This window comes from Parasteatoda tepidariorum, chromosome 3 (genome assembly GCF_982258835.1).
Source record: "Parasteatoda tepidariorum strain Cologne lab strain chromosome 3, Ptep-v5.0, whole genome shotgun sequence".
Classification (NCBI taxonomy): domain Eukaryota; kingdom Metazoa; phylum Arthropoda; class Arachnida; order Araneae; family Theridiidae; genus Parasteatoda; species Parasteatoda tepidariorum.
This window is the reverse complement of record NC_141757.1, coordinates 118,720,281-118,742,569: the sequence shown is the minus strand read 5'-3', so window position 1 is coordinate 118,742,569 and position 22,289 is coordinate 118,720,281. Positions and strand designations below refer to the sequence as shown.

The 22,289-nt window shown below is 27.1% G+C and overlaps 1 protein-coding gene and 1 long non-coding RNA gene across 6 annotated transcripts in view; one reads left to right on the top strand and one right to left on the bottom strand.

The window, feature by feature from the left end:
• Positions 1 to 16,885, bottom strand: part of LOC107449794 (uncharacterized) — a 65,147-nt gene extending 48,262 nt beyond the window's left edge. For 4 of the 5 annotated variants that reach the window (XM_016065455.5, XM_016065467.5, XM_016065459.5 and 1 more), the window contains exons 1-8: positions 16,639 to 16,885; positions 11,342 to 11,894; positions 6,969 to 7,130; positions 1,990 to 2,123; positions 1,659 to 1,760; positions 273 to 398; positions 136 to 195; positions 1 to 45 (exon numbers count right to left, since the gene is read on the bottom strand). In XM_016065455.5, the coding sequence (XP_015920941.2) occupies positions 1 to 45; positions 136 to 195; positions 273 to 398; positions 1,659 to 1,760; positions 1,990 to 2,123; positions 6,969 to 7,130; positions 11,342 to 11,894; positions 16,639 to 16,707 (1,251 nt within the window). In that variant the 5' untranslated portion in view covers positions 16,708 to 16,885. The remainder of the gene's footprint in view (positions 46 to 135; positions 196 to 272; positions 399 to 1,658; positions 1,761 to 1,989; positions 2,124 to 6,968; positions 7,131 to 11,341; positions 11,895 to 16,638) is intronic. The other variant, XM_043042344.3, reaches the window with a different exon arrangement.
• Positions 16,886 to 18,062: 1,177 nt separating this feature from the next.
• LOC147814227 (uncharacterized) lies at positions 18,063 to 19,134 on the top strand. The gene is made up of 2 exons (XR_015432717.1): positions 18,063 to 18,229; positions 18,957 to 19,134. It is a non-coding gene; the product is annotated as an uncharacterized LOC147814227 (long non-coding RNA).
• The last annotated feature ends 3,155 nt before the right edge of the window (positions 19,135 to 22,289 follow it).

The window sequence follows — 22,289 nt, the reverse complement described above, 5'->3', positions numbered from 1 at the left end:
TCCAGCTGGTGTAGAAGACTGAAAGTTTTTTCGATGTTTAGGAGGCTAGTTTCAAAAGATAAAGAAAAATGCTTAGATTAACATTAATGTCATAGTATTTAAAATTTCATTAAAATAAAGATAAAACAAACTAACCATGAGATACAAAGATAAATCAATTGGAGATTTATTAGTGTTTGGAATCTTCTTAGCATCCTACAAATTATTTGGATATCAACTTTCAAATCATAATAAAAAACATTTAAAATGAACATACTAGTTTCTTAACTTACAGTCACCGGAGAAGACATTTTTTCTAAGGTTTGCAAAATTCTCCTAGCAGCAGAGCTCATACCTTCATAGCTATCCTTCGGTTCATTTGAGCGATACTTAATTTGATTCCTTAGGGGTTTATCAACCTACAATGAATTTGCAAATAGATAATCAGAAATTGCATAAAAATGTATTGGAATGTATAATATATTCACATTCTTCCATTATCAATATAATTATTGGCCCGTATTATTTTTAAAAGAAGTATATATTCCCCTATTAATATTATTAGGTATTCCAAAATTATAATATATGAAAAATTGCAACAAACTTAATGGATCAGCTAAATAAAGAAATCCAAGAAAGCAAGTGACGTTGACCAATAAATTCCCTTTCCACAACCAGAATAATAATTTTTAAAGGAAATCAATTAAAAAAATTTCTGAACTCTAATAAAAAGTCATAACATTTAAACAGAAATACTACAAGAATTCTTGCTAAATAGTTGTTCGTAAAAACAAAAGGCAAGGCTACTGATGGGAGATGAGATCTGTCAACACAGCTTTTGAAATAACCATCATCTGAAACCCAATCAATACTTTATCCAGAGCAGAAAAGAAAGTGACTAAACATTTATGGACTTTTATAAATGCATATAAGAAAAAAAAAGGCATTTACTTATGTATATTAATTTTGCTGAGAAAGGCCTACCTAGTGCATATGATGACCCAGCTGTGAAATATGATTAAAAAACGAAAAAGCAGTATTTCATTAGATATGTCGCCTCATCATATACACTGCTCAAAATACTAATCTGATTACCAAACGTGGACATCGCACATGTTTTATAAAAGCATATAAAAAAGTAATTTAAACGATTATATAAAAACCATGTTGTTAATTAGAAGGGAGAAAAAATGCTATCAGAGTATTGTATTGCTTGACTATACAATTGAGTAAAATACTGTATAAGTTGACAGGTATGCACATATATATATATCAGTGTTTTCACTACAGCGCGAGAATCTCACATATTTTTTCCTTTTCTAGCATTAAAAAATGATAAAGACCCTCTTTGAGCATTAAAAAATGATAAAGACTTAGACCCTCTTTTGCCCAATCTGGCAAGACAAATCAGAAATTTTAGGGCAATCCATGTTTAAAATTGTAGTAAATTTTTAGAAAACTGAAATACAAATCTTCTGTTATATAGTTATTAAATTAATAAGGTAATTAAGTCAAGTATCATAATAAAAATAGTTAACAAAGCACACCTATCATCTGTTAATACTTTTCAAATTAAAGTCTTTCATCTATCACCTAAATTTTCATTTACTCTAACAGTTTAACATTATTTAATACAGTTTATACCTGGAATTCTTAATATATGTTGAGCAAAAAATTACCTGATAAGGTGCAGCAGCGGGTGGCATTCTTCTAGAGGCTGAAGCTCCACCATATGATGTTTTACCTTGATAAAAAGGAGAAGCCACTTTTCTATCAGATGGCTGAAATAAAGTTTTAAAAAAATAAAAAACAGATTATTAAATGTAACAGATTGACTACATAAAAAACATGAGTGAGAATTTTTATTTATACTTCTTAAAAATTTTTCAATGCATCATTCATTTTACGATTAATCCCCATCACATTTTTTTAGAATTTCTTCAATCACTCTTGAAAAGATTGAAATACAGATAGATTAATTAATAGATCTTGAATGAGTCAAATATTTACCTTAGAGGAACCAATAAATGTGCTGAGACTAAATCCTGGTTGATTTGTCTGCATTACTGTCGGGGATCTCACAGACCTTACAGCTGAGCTTCCCCCTGATGACCATAAAGACATTCGGCTACAGTTAATATCACCTATATAAGTAAAAAGTAATTAATACATATTAGATAATTCGGATAATCTTAGGTTGATCAAAAGGTATTTTTGAGCATCCTAAGTTATTTTACAGAGTTATTATCTCACTTATCGATTTTCAGAGACCTCATACAACATACTTCTAAGCCTTCAGATTTTATTTGGCTGTTAATTGATAAACAGTTCAAAATCAGAGGTTCCCAACTTTTCTTTACCTAACATTCTAGAAATCCAATCAGAGAATGGAAGCATTTATTTTTTTACACAACCACATAGCATAGAGTAAAAGGGTACTGGTCTAAATAACAAGCTTTACCCATTTAAGCACACCATTACTAAAATAATGCTAATATCAGCTAATATAGCATTTAAATATGCTTTGCTACAGAAAAGCAAATAAGAGATTTTTCAGATAAAACAGTGATTAATTTAGTAATTTTAAATATTTAATATAGCACTAACAAAATTCATTTTTAAGATATAATTATATAAAAATAAAATGACACATTGGTTTGGCAGTACAAGTAATACGATGTAGAATAATACGATAAAACAAGTTCAATACAATATATATAGACTGGAAACATGTAGCTTATTTTACGTAATAATAAGAATAAACTATTATTATAGATTATTCAGCCTGGATTATAATAATATAAAATAAAATGTATGATTGATATTCTGTCATAAGATAAATTAAACAGTGCAAGATTAATGGTATGATTGTTAATCTTATACTATTAAGAATCTTATACTATTAGAAAATCTTATCTTAGTTAATCTTATACTATTAGAAAAGTTCATCTTTCTGTCAAGTCAATAAAAGTATAAAGAAAATTGCTTTGGGTTTCATTTATCGAAAAAATCAGTTTGACCCTGAGAAAAATAAATGTACCATCAAAACTGTGAAGTCCGCTGGAAAAAATACCAACTCAAACTCTTAGAATTTTAAACTTAAAATACTTTAGCTCTCTCAAATACATGTAAATGCATAACAAGGTATTATTCTCTTTAAATACAGGGTATCTGCTACATTTTAGATTTTAAAATTCATGACTTTTCAAGACTAATTCCAAGAATTTGTCATGACTTAACGAAGTTACTATTTTCTCCAACAAAAACACAACAATAAATTTAAAAAAAAAAAGAATTATAATAACATTAATTGAAATGATAGATATAACCAAAACTGTTACGCTCTGCATCTTCATATTTATAGATTTCCAATTTAAAAAACAGAGTAAATAAAGAGTTGAAGCAATAAAATAGCTGAAAAAAATACAAAAAGGGAATAATTTTCTTCTTTTTTTCTATGGAATTACATTCTAAAGATACTTTTCTTGTTCATCGGAAGGGAAAAAATACTCCTGATTTTTCTGTTCTCATTTCGGAATAAAAAAATTCGCCAATGACTGGCTTGCCTTCAGCAAAAATTTTAAATTGATGAAATAAAAATAATAAATAATAACAAAAATTCTGAAATCACAGAAGTTTAGAAGATAATTTGCTCTAGAAATGATGTTTTTTTCCTCATTTTTTTAAAGAACACCATAACTTTTAAAGAACACGATAAAAACCATTTTATATTTTAATAAAACATGACTGTGAGTGGGGTTTCATAACAAATTATCATGACATTTCATGACAAATTTTGTTCAATATAAAAATTCATGACTTTCCAAGTGCGCAGATACCCTGTAAATATAAAAGAATAGATGCTACAAAAAAAAAATTACAACATAGCAGATAATTTAAATTAATTAGTATTTATTATGAAATGGAAAAATTGGCATTAGTAATTCTTACGAAACAGTATAGCTTCGCAAGATCTTCTTTGATAAAGGAACGTAGATCTGATTAGATAAATTTAAGCTGAGAATAGTCTTTCCACACAAACTTGAGTAGGAGAAACAGCTTTATTAGGGATCTTTCTTTCAATTTCAAAAATTGCTAAAAACCTTTTCAAAAAGTTTTTAAATTGTAAATAGATATAAGATTCCGCTCAACAATTGCTGCTACTAAATTAGAGATGCAAGACACAAATATTTGGTATTTAGCCTATACTGCTCGATACAGAATATTCATTTCGGACGAATAATGGAAACAAAATCACTCAACTTTTTAACAATTTCAATTGACATATTTTACACAACTTAGTAATACAGTCAAACCCCGCCATAGTGAACATGGCTTATAGTGAACAAAATGTTAGGTTCCGTGCCTTGCTATACACATATAATGTTAATTTTTGTGGATATAGTGAACCAAAAAAGTGAAGAAGTTGGATATAATGAACTTTTTTCTGTCTTCAGCAGTTTTTTTATTATTTTTTTGTAAAAATTTTGAAATTTCTACTTCAAAATAAATACATATACCGAGTTTTAAAGCCATCTATAATGGGGAATGTAGCAATAAGCATTTTTTCTTGTTTGCTTCTTTTATCACACTTTCCCATCCCTAAACAAACCAAGCAGATGTTTCCAACCTAGGCAGATGATGGTGCACCTGTAAAGTGTCAGTGGGATAAATATGCATTTTCTGTCAAAGGGAATGAGTCATTATTGATCAAAGGGTTGGACACTAATACATGTTGATAAGGCCCTCATTTCAACTTATTTTTGCTGTCAGTTCAGTTTTTTAAAAAAAGCCTGCAAACAAGTGCCTCAAATTTAACTATGGCGAGCAGTAAACGTAAAATGTTTTTTGTTGATGATAAAATGGGCATAATCAGAAAAATTGAAATCGGATGCAATCAAGCTGATATTTGCAGAGAATATAAACTATCCAAATCAGCAGTTTGTAACATATGAAAAAATAGGCAGTTAATAATTTCTGCTCATGAAAAAAATTTACATGCCAGAAAAAAGTTGAGAAAAGCAGATCACAAGGATGTTGAATAAAATAGCATTGCTGAAGTGGTTCAGCATTAGAAGAAGCCACAATCTCCCAGTATCTACACAAATGTCGATGAATTTGCTAAGCGATTTTATGAGACTACTTTTTTTTTTGTACTCAAGACGAAGAGTAATAAAAAAAATAACAAATTTTTTGCTACTGCATAATATTTTTCAGTTATTTATTTGAATAATGTATAATAAAAGGGAGGATTTAAGGAACCATTAGTTGAATTGCCTGCGTAATGGATATAGTGAACTCACGGTTATAGTGAACCGAAATGAAGGCCTCTTGAAGGTTCACTATATCACTTTTAATGAAGAAAACTTAAACAATTCTTAAATTTATATTTTATTTAAAAAATTGCCAGAAACAAATTTTTATTTACATAATATTCCATTAATTAATTTTATGAGTAAATATAAATTGATCCATTATTTATTTACAAAAAAAAAAAAAATAATTATGATTTAATATTAATAAGAATTCGAACACAATGTTTGTAAAAGTAGAAATATTTTCATAGAATACTACACTTGGAATTTAAACTAAGGGAAACTTAGTTTGTCTAGAACAGTCTTTCTCTCCCCCCCCCTTGAGAAGGGTTCATTCAATTAACAAAACAATAATGATGATAAACAAATTTGTGAAGGGTCCGATTAAAAGATAAATTATTTTGGGAAGGGTCCGTTTTTATGAAAGGATATTTTGTGAAGGGTCCATTAACGAACCCAAATTTCTTCTAAACAGACCCCTGCAGAGTCTGACTATCCTAATTTCAATTGTTCTGAAAATAATTTCATTCTTAGTGAAAATTTATAGGTGGCTTTCATTGCATTTTCAATTTGTTAATCTTCAAACAAAATTCAGTGTTTTGGATCTACATACAATGGAACCGAGAAGGATCTCATTGTCTAGCAAATGACTAGCTTCTTTTTCCTTCATTTATTTACCAATATGCCAATAAAATGAATAATAACTAAATATTTATAAATGTATATAATCCATAAATAAAAATAACTCAGTTTATCATTATAAAAAAAAAATTCAATTTCTTAGGAGCCTTTTACACAAAAATCTGTCTAACTTCCTTCATTTAAGAAACATGGCTTACTTTCACTATTGAATGAAAACGCAAACAATTAGGTACTTGCACTCCAAGAAGACAATCTATATCCAAATATGTGAGCTAAGACATCACCGGCTAATCTTTATCACCAAAATGGCATATTAAAGTTGAGTTAAGTTTCTCTACATGACTTAGAATGTTAATTAAATACAGAACCGTATCAGATATTGAATTTGCGAAATATAATTCGTTGCTTCCTATTTGATTATGTATTTTATTGTAACCATGAAATATTTTTGTTCTTTGTACCTGGCAACTTTGATTAATAATAAGTTTATGTTCTACGTGGCTTCGTGCCAGTCTTTGTGTAAATACATAGTGAAACAATTAAAATCTTTGTGAAAGAATATAGGCTGTGTCACTTACGAGAATAGGTGCACGACAGGCTTGGATTACTCGAAATAGAATGGAACGAACAGTTGCTAATGGAAACAAATGCCACCTTTCAACAACCCATCAGGATCAAGATACCCACACTACACCACTTGCAGATATCCAATAGTTGGGAAAAATAATTTTTTTACCAGTTTCAAATTACGACACAATAAAGAACTTAACAATATTTTTTATTAAACACAGATGAAAAATTAATTCTTTTTCTCTTCAATATACTATGGTAGAGATCGAAATCCAAAATTTGGTTTAAAAAAATTTTATTTAAATAAACTTTCAGATCTTACAAATATAAATAAATGCATGACTCCCACTCCACAGCCCTGGTATAATAAACAATTACAAAAAAAAAAAATATATATTACTTAAATATCCGGATTGTGAAACAAAAATAATTTTACTTAGCAATTTATTTAAGAACATTTACCAGGTATTTTTCCTTTCTGAGAAGCAGCATCTCTCCTACTTTTTATATCACTTTCACTTAACATAATTGAAGACATACAGTTAATTCTATCTTTGTGGGATACAAGAGAGGAACAACCACTTGTAGATGCTGATCCTTCACTATTTTCAGAATGATCATCACCTATAGAACAAAATAAAATGGAGATTTAGTTTCATTTTCTGAATTAAAACAATTGGTGATTATTGCTAATTAAAACAAAAAATATGAAGCAAGTTTAAAAATAATGAATTTTACAGAGTTGATCTGTTTTTCATGCATGGCAGTTTTTACATGATTCAAAGTAAAGTTTCTTAACCTACAGGTAACACCACGTGAATTATTTTTAATTGAAATTGAGATGGCGCGCACAGTAGAAAAAAGCGTAGGTGTAGTGCTGAATATAGAAAAACTTAAAAGGAGATACATAATAGCAATCATGTAGTTAAATAGTAGTTTATTTTGAGTGTGTTGTGTGTTATGTTGTACTTAGTTTTTTTTTTTTTTTTGTGATATAATAATTGGTTCATAAATAAAAGATAAAAATAGATATTCTGAATATTATTAAACTGAATAGTATGAGACAACAATAGCAACATCAACAGAGATATACAATCGCCAGATCCCTACCTCTGAGGTAAGAAGAACATTTATTTTCTTGCTTATGATTACGAACATATTTTTTTTTTTGTTGAAATTTTGAGCTAAACTTGTTTTACACCAATACAGGGCCACAAAATTATCTTTACAAGTTAGAAAGAAATAACTTGCTCATAATCTATTTTCGTAAATACCTTCTCATACAACAAAAATCCAAGATTGGCCAGTTTTTTTCACAGTAGGAAAAACAGCCCAGTAAAAAGTATAAGGAAGAGGAAACATGTGAAGGAAGTTATCATATCAATTTCTCTCTATAAGTTAGCAAGTTTCTAACTAAGGTAATATCCCCTTGGAAGAAATAGTTTTCTTAAATGCAGAAGAAAGCATTTACTCATTTGCATAACAAGTTGAACATAATTTATTGAATGATTCTAAATAAGAATTTTATTTTAATTCGGACTGTAATTAAATTAATTTTAAAATATCGGATCAAAAACCCAAATCTCTAAATTCTTCAAATAGATTTTAAAATTCGTAATTGTAGTCATTGAAAATAAGATATTCTGAACACTTACAAAATTTTAAATTCAAAACAAAAAGCTAAAAATCGGAGCAAAAATTTTTTCGAAACAACAAAAAAAAAAAACAATTATACTTTGTGCATTTATTGAAAATCGGGTGAGTGTCAAGCATTAAAATTTAGAAAGAATCACCTTAGAAGCTGCCAAACCAACACCTTTCTAATAAGACAACAAAGTTTTAAGTGGATATCTTTTTAATTTTTTTTTATTAAGTTTTAAATTGACTTTAATTTCCTCACTAATATTTTGTAAGCTTTTATGTAAGTACACCTTTCATTTTTTCCTTAAAATCTTATATATGGGTCATTCTCACAAAAACAGTCATTTTCATGTCCCCAGTATATTTTATGTTTGTTTTACAACTTACGAAAAAAAAAATTTCAGGGAAAGTGTCCTTCAGAATGCAAGCTAACGAAAGAATAAAAATAAAATTATCAATTTTTATTTTTTATTAATTTTAGGTAATAAAAATATACCAATATGTCATTCCCTCACTTGTCCCCACTGCTGATTTAAAAAAAGAAAAAAATTGTTTCTGAAATAAAAAATTTTTTTTTATAAATTTGTGTTTTTTATTTGAGAATATTGAAATATAGAATTCAGAAAATAAATTTTAAATTTAATTTCTGATAAAAATATTAACACAGCACTATTTTAAACTTTGTCCCCAGTGTTTCGCGTCATTCCCTCACAACAATGTTCTTATCACCTGCAATCATCTTAGAATAAAAATATTTTAATAAAAACTTCAGAAGTTAACAACTGGCATCATAGAACAAAATTGCAGTATGTTTCCATCTTCAACTTAAAGAAGCTTTGCTGTGGAATAAATTTGAATGAATCAAACCAGGTAAAATTTTTTACATTTGTCATTCCCTCATGTCGTTTTTTAGAGTAAAATAAAATGCAACTTCATTGAGAAAGTGGATAATTATATGTTGCTTTCTTGTATGAATATAATTGTATGTGATTGACTTCAGAAATTAATAAAGCCTAACTGTTATTTTTAAATTTTATTGAATTCGTCATTCCCTCACTAGTGTATAAAGTGAGGGAATGATTCAAGATGAGTATATTATTAAATTTTTTATTTGTTCAATCGTGCCAGCCAATTTTATTTCCCAAACCTGTAAAAACTATTAAATATATAAGACTAAATTATAATAAATATTAAATATACTTAGTATGTTATCATTTTCAAACTTTAGGTAGATGTAACTTAGATAAAAACATGTATTAAAATAAAATATCATTCCCTCACTATTAGTGTCAGTCCCTCACTTTTTATATAGTGAAAATAATTAATTTACTTATTAATTAATTTGAAAAATAAATTTAAAAAATTAATAAACTGATTTATTAAACTAATTAATTTATTTATTAAATTAATTAATTATTAATTATTATAAATTAATAATTATAAATTAATTATTTAAAAAATTAATTAATTTAAATATTAAGTATAATTTATAGGATATATACTTTCTTTATAATGCCACTACATATTTCTAGTAATATAGAAAGTTTCAGAGCTTTTTATTCACTTTAGTTTTTTGGGATTTTATGAACTGAAAAATGACAGTTTTCGTGAGAATGACCCATATATGAATACATTGTGACACAAAGGGAAAAACAATGAAAATTTTATTTGCAAAACATCGATATCTTGAATATAAATCACGATATTGGATCTTAAAATCGTATGAATATGAATCGCGATGTACGCTTTTTAAACCATGTAAATACAAATAGCAAACCGTAACTTAAATTAGGTAAATATGAAAATCGACATTTGATATTCAAATTGCGTGAATAAGAATCGCAATATAAGCTGATTTTCGGTGCAATTTCAAATTTAGTTAAAACGGCGAAAATTCGACAAACCAAAAGAATTTGCGGAATTCTGCCCATTTTCAGAAGAATCACATGAATTGTAAGCGTCTCGTTAGCGGGAATCAGCAAAACTTCAAAATTAAATATTAGATTGAAGAATTCCGAGAAAATTTTGACAGATAAGTTTTTGATGAGCGAAAATCCGAGAACTAATCCGAGAAAGAGACTCGGAATTCCATGATATTCCCAGAAAAATCATCGCATTCAGGAGAGAAACTCCAGAAATTTGACATGTATCTATAGTTTAAATTAGAATAGCTGTTATCAAGGTTAGGTTTTTGATGTCTAAAACTGATCGATACCATCAAAAACCTAGAAGGATATACAGAAACTCGTGAAGCCTGTGAAGTTTCTTCTTTAATATATTTGAAATATTAAACTTAGATAAAAAATATATATAATCAGGGGTCTGTCTAGGTTTTTCTGAGAGGTACCTATTTTGTGAAAATTTAGACATAATTTGTGAAAAATTAAAAATTATATTATAAAATCAACACAAAAATATCAATTTATCGTTTTTTAAGGGATAAAAAAATAAAATTGTAAAAAAAGTATTTTGTGAAACTACCGTTTTTCCTAAAGTTGAATTTGTGAAGGTACCGCAAAACAGTAGTAAATTCGACCTGTACGGACATCTGATAATAATCAATAATAAGTAGAAATTCTAGCTCAAAATATACACTTATTATAATTTCGATGAGTTCTCTGTATATTGTAGTTTGAAAATATATAAATGTATAAGATTTTTAGCTGTCATAGATTAGACTATAATCAAAAATTAAAGTATATCTCCATATTGAAACAAAATATAAACACTTGTAATTTTAGATTAATACACCAGCAAAATTTTAATAAATTGAAACACTATATGCCATAAACAGTATCAATGATGTTGATAATCAACACATAAAAAAAATCTTTGACCCAATGTTTTTATTCAGGGTCACTAAAACTTTATTCAGGGTATAAGCACTAAAACTGTCAAAAATTGTCAAAATGTCAACTGTAATGTGTCAAAAAATTTCCAAACTTTAATTTAAATCAAGCCAATAAATTTAATATTGTATTCTTTCAGATTCTTAATTCACTTCAAAAAACAGAAAAGTTTTACACTATCACTAAAGGACATATCACGGAACAATATTACTATCTCCTGATTTCTTTATACAGTTTAATAAATTACATTTCCTAAAGAAAGAAAGATGTTATTACAATATTCAATTTCCTATAATTAATATTCCTAAAAACCAAAAAAATATCAGCAGCAAATTGAAACATTACCATTTAGGATTACAGACGAATCTTTGTTTTCAATTAAAGAATTCTGCACATTGCTTGATGGTATATGGGCAGACGCCTGACTATAAAGATTAGGTCTCTCTGGCACTTCTAGCCATGTCTGAGTACCCGCACTTAAAAGATTAGGATTTTGATCCAAATTCAGTCTTTGTCTTTTGCTACCATGAGTAGAGTTCTGAATTGAATAGTCCTGTTCTTGTGATGCTTGACTAAAAACATCTGTTGAGCAACCAGGCACAGAATGTTCATGTAATTTCAGTCTGTTAATGCCCCGAGAAGGGAGAGATGAAGTATAGTCTATCTCTCGGGTAGGTTCAATATGCAGTGAATTGCTAGAGCACCCTGGCAGAGAATGATCACTTAGTCTAGGCCTTTTAGCACTCTGCAAAGTAATTTGAGGCACAAGCTCTGGTTCTTGTAGAGCATCTTCATTGTCACTTGAGCTGCTGCAATCCTCTTCTGTTACTGAATTCCAAATGGAAAGCCACGGATTTAGAAAACCTTTTACTTTTGATGCAACTTTGTCAAAAATACCCTGAAATAGAAAACATATTAAATGAAACTTTCATAATAAATTAAATAAATACAAAAGCAATAAAAATATATAACTAAAGTAGAACCTCAAACAATCGCTTCCCAAAGGATATCAAAACGTGAAAATATGTATGAAAATGATGAAGCATGGACTTAGAAAATAGATAAATTCATATTTCACAAAAAAAACGGATGATTAGAACATATTTAAAATTTCTGGAAATTTTAGTTCGAACACCTTCTCTTCTTGGCACAGATAGCACAAAGAATAAATTTTTGACATTTATAACAGATTGCTGTTCATTTCTAGCAATTTAATTTAAATACAGAAAGCTCCTTATTATTTCAAAGGCTCTGAGGCCTCCCGTAAATGTTTTCACATGTTTTATTCAAATTCACTTTCCTCATCACTATCTCATTGCACATCTTCAGTTCCTGCAACCATTTCTCTAATTGAAAACACCACAAGTTTCAACATTTTTATCAACTGATGTATAAAAAAGAAACATGATATTTGATGGGTTTGTCCTGAACTGCAACAAATCCTCATTTCTTCTTCATCATTACAAGGAGCATTCTCAAAACAAATTAAATTCAATAGTTTTTTAGTATTTGGAAAATATCAGTATAATTTCTAAATGATGGAGGCGGGAATATGCTAGTTTTTAAAAGGGTAACGTGTTCTCCCCAAGTAGTTTTAGAAGGGCGTACTGCACTGCCTGCTTTTTTAGCCCTATAAATGCATCTTACTTGGCCTTTTTCTAAAAGTAAGCCGCCACCCCTTAAAAAAACTGCCTTTTTATTCATATTCCATTTTAAAAGCTTAATTCACTCTTTAAATAATAACTACGCACTGGTAAAATTACAAATGTTTATAGGTTTAAGTCTGATTATTATAACAAATATTTATTTTGCTAGTATTATTCTCAACTGATTAAATTTTTATAAGTTTCCCTTTTCAAGAAGGGAGGTATATTAATGAATTTTTTAAAAGATTTAATTTTAAAATTATTTTTTTAAATAAATACCTTTTTTTTAAAAAAAATTCAACTTTAAATGTTTATTGTCCCATAATTTCAGTTTAAATTGTACAGGGTTGGCAGGTTTTTGACATGTGACAGTTTTTGACAGTTTAAACCATGGTTTAAACCGTCACGTCAAAAACCTCAATGTCAAAAACCTATATTCATATGTGAAATTTAATTAATACATAAAATTTATATATTTTTTTATAAAGGATAGTGTTTCTAAATATGTTCTAGAAAAAATAAATTTAAAATTTTGAAGAAACACTTATATTTTGAATAGTAACAAAAATCTTGTACTTTTGAAAGCTCACATCTTTTGTAATATTATGTATTCATTTTCATGTGTTATTGAAAATCTGCAGTGATATTATTAAGAAATTTATTTATAACCAAATTTAGTGTATAGTATAGATTATACTAAAAAATAGACATTTTTAAAGATAAACATTAGCAGTTTTGCACATTAGACATCTTTTAAAGAAAAATCTTTTTAATATTCTTTTAAATCTTCTTAATAATCTTTTTAACATAAGACAATACAAATTTAAGTGCTTTCTGTTAAATACACAGAGTAGTTAGTGTCGATTTACAGTATATTCAGCCTATTCATTTACTATGCTGAAAATTTAGTTTATCCAAATACTTGTGAATTTCATTTTGCTGAATACTATATACATAGTTTTGTTGAATATCTAAATATTCAGCTGTTGAATAATTACTTCTTGCTTTCAAGATATGCATTATTTGTATTCTTAATACAAGTGGGGGAAAAAAATTAAGAGGTAAAAGTTGTTTTAAAATGATAAGTGCAATAATTATAAATAAATATAATAAACAATATGAATTATATTTATCATTATTCACAAATATAACTACTTTTAAATTCAAATTAACATACTGGATAATAAAGATATTCGGTATAACATTAAAAAATTTTTTCATACACTTGTATCAAGTTTGTATTTATACAACATAACTTGTAAGTTCCTTATAAATATTAGTTATATGTTCCCTATATGTCAAAAATGCATAGTAATAAACTTTTAATTTTCTTAAGTATCAAAAAAAAATTTTTTTTTTTCAAAATATAAATATTTAAAAAAATTTTGTGCAAAATTTTTCTGCACATGCATTTGAATATAAATTTCTGAGATTTTAAATCTGTTATTTTACCTTAATTTTAATTAAAAAATATTTTAAAACCTGTTGATTACCTATAGTATAATTAAATTTCAATATAATGCATGGCAACTGTTGGTAGTTTTGAAGTTTATATATTTTTTTTGGCAAACTTTAGTTTTTGACATTTTTGACGGGTTTTTGACGGTTTAAACCAGTATTATACCCTTGTCATGTCAAAAACCACTTTTTGACGTCAAAAACCCAACCCTGAAATTGTAGAAAAAAAGCTTTCAAGTTGGTATGGACCGTTATACATCCGATATGAGAGACCATTATAAATCTATTTAATTATTCCAACCTTAACAAATTAATAATATTAACAATGATATTAACATTTAATTCTGAATAAATAAAAAACATTTTTTATATTTATTATTTTACAGTTAAAAAACATTAAGTCTTTCTTACTTTTTATCTTCCTTAAATGAACAAAAATAAATTTAAAAGAGTACAAGAGATTCTTATTTTATTCTGTGCAACAATAAACTAATATTTTACCGCTAAACAACATAATTTACATTTTTGAATTATAAACAAAGACTGACAAAAGTTGTTAAATTTTAGGAGCAGACTTCTAGAATTGTGATTTTATAACATTAAAATATATCCATTGATTGAATTTTTCTGGAACAAAAAAAAATTTAAACTTTACTTCCCAAATATTCCCTCTGCTTATAATAGATAGTTTAATAATATATATATTGAAAAAACTAGTCATCAGGGCAATTTTTCCAGCCGCCCAGCAACCTAGCATGAGAGATTTGTCAATCCCACACATTAAATAATCTTTGAAGTTAATTTACTTTCATCCTATTTTAAAAAATAAAAAATTTTCTTAAATAATATTAAATACCTAATTATACAAATCCTCTCAGACTTTAGATCATATTTTTGAATTAGTATTTAGACAATATATAATGTACTTTAAATATTTAAATATCATTGATTATAACATTATAATTGCAGCAAATATTACAATTTCATCTTAAAGAAAATAGATTGAAAACAATCCAGAACCACAAAAGATGGTTTTGTTCAAGTCTAAAATGCCAGGAATAGTTTCTACTTTAATAATTAAAAGAGCAGAAATTTTGAGTGTAGAAAATATGATCATGATTAAAATAAAAGCATCGTAAGTTTCTTACAAATGTTGTATAAAATTATAGAAAAAACATGAAATGTATTTTGAATCAATTATCAAGTATGTCAGAAATTTAAAAGTTAATCTTTCAACTGTTAATTACATCAGGTCAAGTTTTAATTCAAGTTTTTTAGAATTTTGATTGAATTGCAAAGGATGTAAAGATTTTTTAATAACATTTTAGAGCAGACAAAAAAAAAACTTATTTCATTTTATAGGACATTACAAATTTTATACATATAATGATTAAATAAAATATCATTCTTAGATTAATTTATTTCAAGGAAATTGTTTGTTCATTACTATATATTGTACAAATATCAAACCAAAAACCTTAATTGTCATGGGTAGTTGAATTTACTTTGAAATTAATTTGTCATTATATTCTAAAATTGTCACATAAAAACCTACCTTTTAAAAAAAATAAGGTAAATTAAATTTAAAAGAAAAAAAAAACTTAAGCAAAAAAAAAATTATTTTGCAATTAGTTTTAACAATGAACCAGATATTTCTTGGGTTAAATCAAACCTTTCACTTTTACTTGGTAGTTTTTTGTTTACAACTAGAACAAGCAAACACACCTGAATAGAGGCATACTAGGCGCTTAATGCAAATGTCTAACGCATGTCAAATTTTATTTACTGCTTACAAATTAAGATTTAAAACTTTTATACAGGAAAGATCTTATTTGGAAACAAACTTACATTTTGTGCAAGCCTTTCACTCTCACTTACAAACAAATGATTATTATATCCTTATTTTCTTTTTACAAGTCAAGTATTCATACAGGTAAATGTGAATAAAATATGTAAAGTATAAAATTCGTAAACCAGAAATGATATAAATACTTAGCAACTAAGTAAATTTTAAATTGGGTTATCTTTTCCTACAATATTAAAGGTAGGGAATGACTGAAAATTTTTAGACATTAAAATGATTTTTTTTCCCGGTAAATAATACTTTTTTAAACATTCTTTAAAAAAAAAATTCACAATTATAAAAAAAATGAGACTGCGAAATTAACCAAAATAAGCTACAGTTATATTTTTGGCAATTTACGGAGCTGAAACCGATCCCTTAATATGACTTAATGCCGAGTAAATTATTTTGATTTCTATAATTAATTCTTATTAGAACAATTTAAATTCATATCGAATGTTCAAGAAAAAATTAAGTGCATTCTTCATAATAGTTCAGCACATGTATGAAGTTTTAAATAGTCCTGAATTTGATTACATAGAAAATACTGTAATATTGGAAATTTTAAAGCACAACATACAATTCTGTGAACACTTTCTTTAAAATGGATCATGTTTTAAAACAACGAGTAAGAAACTAATTTGAGGTCAAATAGTAATATAATAGATTGGTGAGACAAAAAAAAATAGATTTACTTGGTTAGAGCGCTCATGTGTCCTCGAAGAGTTCTTTTTACGCTTGTTGTGAAGCGATCTTTTATCCATTTCAGAACACAATGTTTCTCGGTAATAATTAAAATTGAGTTAATTTATTGTTTTACTTCATAGTTATCATAATTTTATTATTTCCATCAAGTTAACATTCCAACAAAACGCACTAGCCTTAGTAAACATGGCGGCATTGATAAGTTGAATGTGATTGGTTGAGAAAATCTCATGCATCGCTTCGAGCTATTGCGCAAGCCACATTTCAAAGAGCAAAATGAATTTAAAATGGGCCGCCGTGGACAAGGAATTTTAAACTTCCCTCATGTAGTAATACTATGGCAACATATAGTAATACTCAACGATTCAGCCCGCGTGGTTTACGATTTTTGTAGATATTCGCATAAGAGTAAAAGGAAGTGAAGCTCTGTTTTATATGGTGGCAATGATTAAAAGGTTACTATTTTATTTCTAGTGGCGACATTATTTGCGGTTTCAGTCGCCAGTCAGTGCTTATGCCCAGCATTGCGCTTTGGCTCCATTGTTGTGTAGCAGTTCATTGTAGCACGTGTAAAATTTGATATTGATACACATTGATTTTATTAATTTTAGTAATTAAGACTTGGAGAATCTATTAAATCTCTTATGGTAAGTTTATTTATAAGTTTTGAATTTGAAAAATATTTAATTTTTATGATGTATTTGTTTATTAGATCACGTGTTAAATCTTATATTTGTAAAAATTAAAATCGCTCGATTATTGATGTAGTTAAGTGTTTTTTTTTTCTATGCATGTGTAAATGTTGAATAAATAACGTATAGCAAATATAAAGAAACCACGATTATATTTAATTTCGCAAGCATTAGATTCATGTTATCAAATCTGTTATGGTATGTTGTAGGGTTTTATTATTTTCAAAAGTTTAATTTTTTCTTTGGATTTTAATGCAACATGTTATGGTACATAAATCTACTGTGTTGTTTTTTCGGATATCATAATTTATAACAGAATGTTATAGCTAAATGTGTTCAGATGGGGGGCATGCATTTGCTTACAAAAAACATGTGATCTGTTTAACTATTAAAACATGTGGTGTAATTTATAACTCATTATTGTATAATACATGTAATATTGTATACATAATTTAATCATTTAGAAGTGTTATTTAAGCTCTTAATTCTGTTTCATTCATTTAATGTTTTAAAATTAGCTACAATTAAATTCAGTGTAGTAAAATTAAATATTTAAAAACATTTATGTAATTTGAATGTATGAGGAAGAAATACTTGTAAATGAGAAGAATTTAATTATTAACATACTCTGTGATCTAGTATTTGTTTCATAAGTATGTTATGAGTATTTCTTCTAATATATAATTATTTTTGTCCTAAATTTTCATTTAGATGAAGGCTCTAGTTATGATTTGGAGAATCAATGTTGAAATATTTGAAACCCCATCTTCCTGATGTAAATACTGGGTCAAACGTGCAGCTTGAAAGCTTTCCTGGATTTAAAATTAAAGGTTTAATGGAGAATATATCAAGGAGTTTAGTGCATTTGATGTGATTGTACTACATATTGGTAAGTACCTTGTCTAATTTCACATAAATTTGCTATGATTCCTCTAGACTTACGAAATTAGGGGTCCTTAAGACTTTAGATTTCTGAGTTGTGTCTTAATAAAAGATAGTTCCTATTTAGAATTTAAAAATTCTATTTATTGATAGACTAGAACTGCAGTTCCCAATTACCTTTTAGTAGATCTCAGTAATTGTGTTAATAAAAATTGGTTTTCTATGAATAAAAAATATATAATTTTTTTAGTTACATCCTAAATAGATAATGAGAAGGTTCCTGAAAATTTCTGTATTTTTTGTTCGGCTTTTCAAATTGAAATAGAATAGCTGAATTTGTTAAGAAAGAATGTGATTCCCTAGCAATCTTTCCAATTTTTATATACTTTTTTTAGCTTCCATTTCAATGGAAACCATATTTCTCCCTATTTAATTCTCAGCTTTTGTATATACACCAAAAACTCCAGGGATGTGCGTTCAACTGCCAAACACGAATTCTGAATTGTAGTTGTTAATGAATCAAAAAAATTTCATTCCTCTTATTTTATATTTTCAAAATAGAATATACTTTACTTTGTTAATACACTCACTATTATCTTTAGATATTATTTTTATGATGCTGGGGTTCTTTCCTACTATATTTATAAAGATTTAAAACCGCTGTGGTAGAAGCAGTTTTTCATAATCAGTTTAAGTATTTTGTAAATAAATAATGTTGGTAACTTTAATTTCAGGTTCTAATGATTGCTCTGTGGATGGTTGATCCAATATAACAGAATATGAAAAATTGCTTTAAGAAATTTTGTTGAACAATCCTGGTTGCAAAATTTTTATCACAAATGTAGAAATATGGCAGTAAACTTAAATAACTTTGAATAATAAGTTTTAAATGGTATAGTATAGAAAAATGATCATAAATGTTTTTGCCTATTAATTGTTGTTTTAGGAGATTTATAAATGGTGTTCTACTGTATAGTGTCATGACCATTTTAACCAACAATAAGTTGTAGTGTCTGAAGATTTTATAAGATCCATAACATTCTTTATTTAACCTTTTTTGATAAATTTGAACAAGTGTGCCATTCTTGTTTAAGAATTTTATAAAATAACGTAATATAAGGCATAAGATATCTATAAAATGTAAACCTTTCTTCCCTTCATCTTTTAGGATAGCATCTAAAAAAATTTAAAGATTTAAGTGAGAAAAAGTATTAAATGGTCATGGCACAAAAGGAATATATGCCTCTTGGGGAACCCGCCTTGCTATATGCTGTTAGGTTGTTCCATATTGAGTTAAATTATGGTGTACTTATTACTTGTTCCTGGTTTTCTATTTATAATATTATATTTTAAAAATTTTAAACCATAATCACTGTGGTTTTATAATCAGTTTTTACATATGCTTTTGGAACAACCTAATAAAAGGGGTCAACGCATCTGTGCAACCATACCTCTTGAACAGGGCTGTATTTACAGTGTTAAAAGTTTTTCATTTTAGAAAATTTCAAAAGTAAAATGAAAATAAATATTTTGAAAGTTTCACTTCAAAAAAGCATAGAGAGTGCACAGCCCTGCTCTTAGGTGATGTGGAAAATGGTTGTTATCATGCATGTTTTAAAAGTTGAATTTCAGGTTTGTTCTTTTCATTATTCTGAGGAGAGCCTCAGAAGCCAAATTTACGAGCATTTACTTAGCCTAGTGATGAAAAGTTGGAGCAGCCTGTCATTATTAAGCATCTTGTCTGTCCTAAGTGATAAAAGTTGGTTCAATCAGCTGTATATTCAAATCCATTTAATTTTTTGAAAGAAGAGCCTGTTATAAACTTCAGTGTTACCTTTTAAAGGGCAACATTGTCTCTAAAATGTGTTTGTATGTCATATTTAAGCTGTATATAATAAAACTATCGTGTTTTGTTTTTGTTCAACAGTTAGTGTGTTTATATACATGTTTTTTAATAAATTTTCAATCCTCACACTGCATAATTAATAAACTTTATAATAATGTATCATGTAAGCAATCCACTATTTTTTGCACATATTTTTTTTTCAAAAGAGAAAATGTTTAGTTAATATTCTATCTCATCGAAACTTTATTAATCATTTTACAGAATTCTAACTGAAGAAAACTATTTATATTAATAAATTATGTATTTAGAGTTTCTAATATCAAATTGATACTTAACTTAATATACAGTTTTAAGTAATGTTTCAAAAAAAAGAAAGCCACATTTTCATTACCTGACTAAGGCTTTACAAATAACTATGTACAAAAAACTTTAATCGTAATGACGCCGCCTTGCTCAATGTTGTTTCATATATACAAAAGTTAAAAGTATTTAAATCTATGCTCTGAAATTAATTAAATTTAAACAAAATTACCCAACATTTTTGTCTTGAATGTTTTTTTTAATTCTAGAAATAACTCTCTGAAGATTATGTTTCCTTAGTAATTAAAGGATTATTATTGAACTAATGTGCATGCCTATAAAATCTTGTTTTAAGTTTCTAGTTTTTTTTTTTAATTTTTACAAATAGCTATTAGAACTAGTGATTTCTGAAAATATATTTTAAACACTTGGCACTGTTGGGAAATTAATTTTGTAAATTTTTCCCTGTAATATATAAATAAGTTTTGTTTTATTCAAATGACAATCGAATCTCCAGTATACAAAACTGTTCAATTTTGCAAACTGTTTAAATTTTAATTAAGCACTAATAAAAAGAAAAATTTATGCAATAATCTCTTAAATAATTGAAGTTCTAATTCAACGTTCTTCAAAGACTTCTTAATTTTTATTTTGGTAACAATTCCTCAATTTTCAGTATCATTATAATTGATAGAAAAAATTTTTTAATCTTACAAAAATATTAGATACAATAATTCGTTCTTTTATCTCCTCGAATGAGACCATGCATCAAGAGTAGAGCATTTTTGAGAGACATGAAGAGATGTCCTTCCATTAGTATATTGGTTCTTTTTTTATAAATTTCTTTCTTTTGCTTTAAATGGTACCCCATATGGTAAATGATTGCATTAAAATTAGTTAACCCTTTGCCTAGGGTGCACCATTGTACCAGCTGTAAGCAAAAGATAAATGTTTTTTGCCAGATTACTTAATAGCAGTTATGGCTGAAAATAGTTTTATATAAAGCTAATTATAAAAATAAATGTAACATATTTGCCATTTAGTAATAATTTCAAAATATTTAAATCGCATGCTATTTTTAATGGACTGAATTATAACAACAATTTACAATAGTAAAGATTAATATTACGAAAGGGTGACAAGGAAATGATGAAAAAATTAATTTATATTTTAATTAAGGAATCTTACCAATTTTCTAACCATGAAAAATCGTTTTAGACCATTTTATTTATATATAACATTGAGAACTAATGTATGAAATATCTTAGTTCGGAAATTATAAATCCTCTCAAGCATAATTGTACTTTTATCCTATAAAAAGTTTCATAAAATATTAGTTGCAATGAATTTAAAAATATTAAATTAGGGCTTGTGGAAGAAAAAAAGGAGAGCAAATTAAGGAATTTGGATATTAGTAGGGCCTTGTATTTACTTGGAGTAAAACTTAATTTAACATGACATAATTAGGAAAATTCTCCGCATTCATCTTTTTTAATTCTTTTATTATATACCCTTATGAAATATTTTGTAAATAGAAAAAAATTATTAGGTAATTGAATATGTTATGCATGTCTAGCAGCGAAATTTTTTCTAATAATTTTTTCAATGCTTTCCCCAAATTTCTTTATATACTCTTTTTTTTTTGAAGATTTGAAAATAATTACATAATAATTTACATAGGGATGCACAACCTTTTTGAGTGAAGGGCCAGATTCACAGAAGATTGACCATTGAAGGGCCGCATGCCCAAGTATTTAGAACATGTTAACAATGTAGTAATATGTTTGCATGAAATTAAATACCTTAAACTGATTACTTAGGGAAAAAAATTTAGATAAATTGAAAGATAATGGGAAAATTCATGTTTTTTTTATCACATTACATAATACTAAAGTTCATTTAACGTTAAAAATTTTCATTG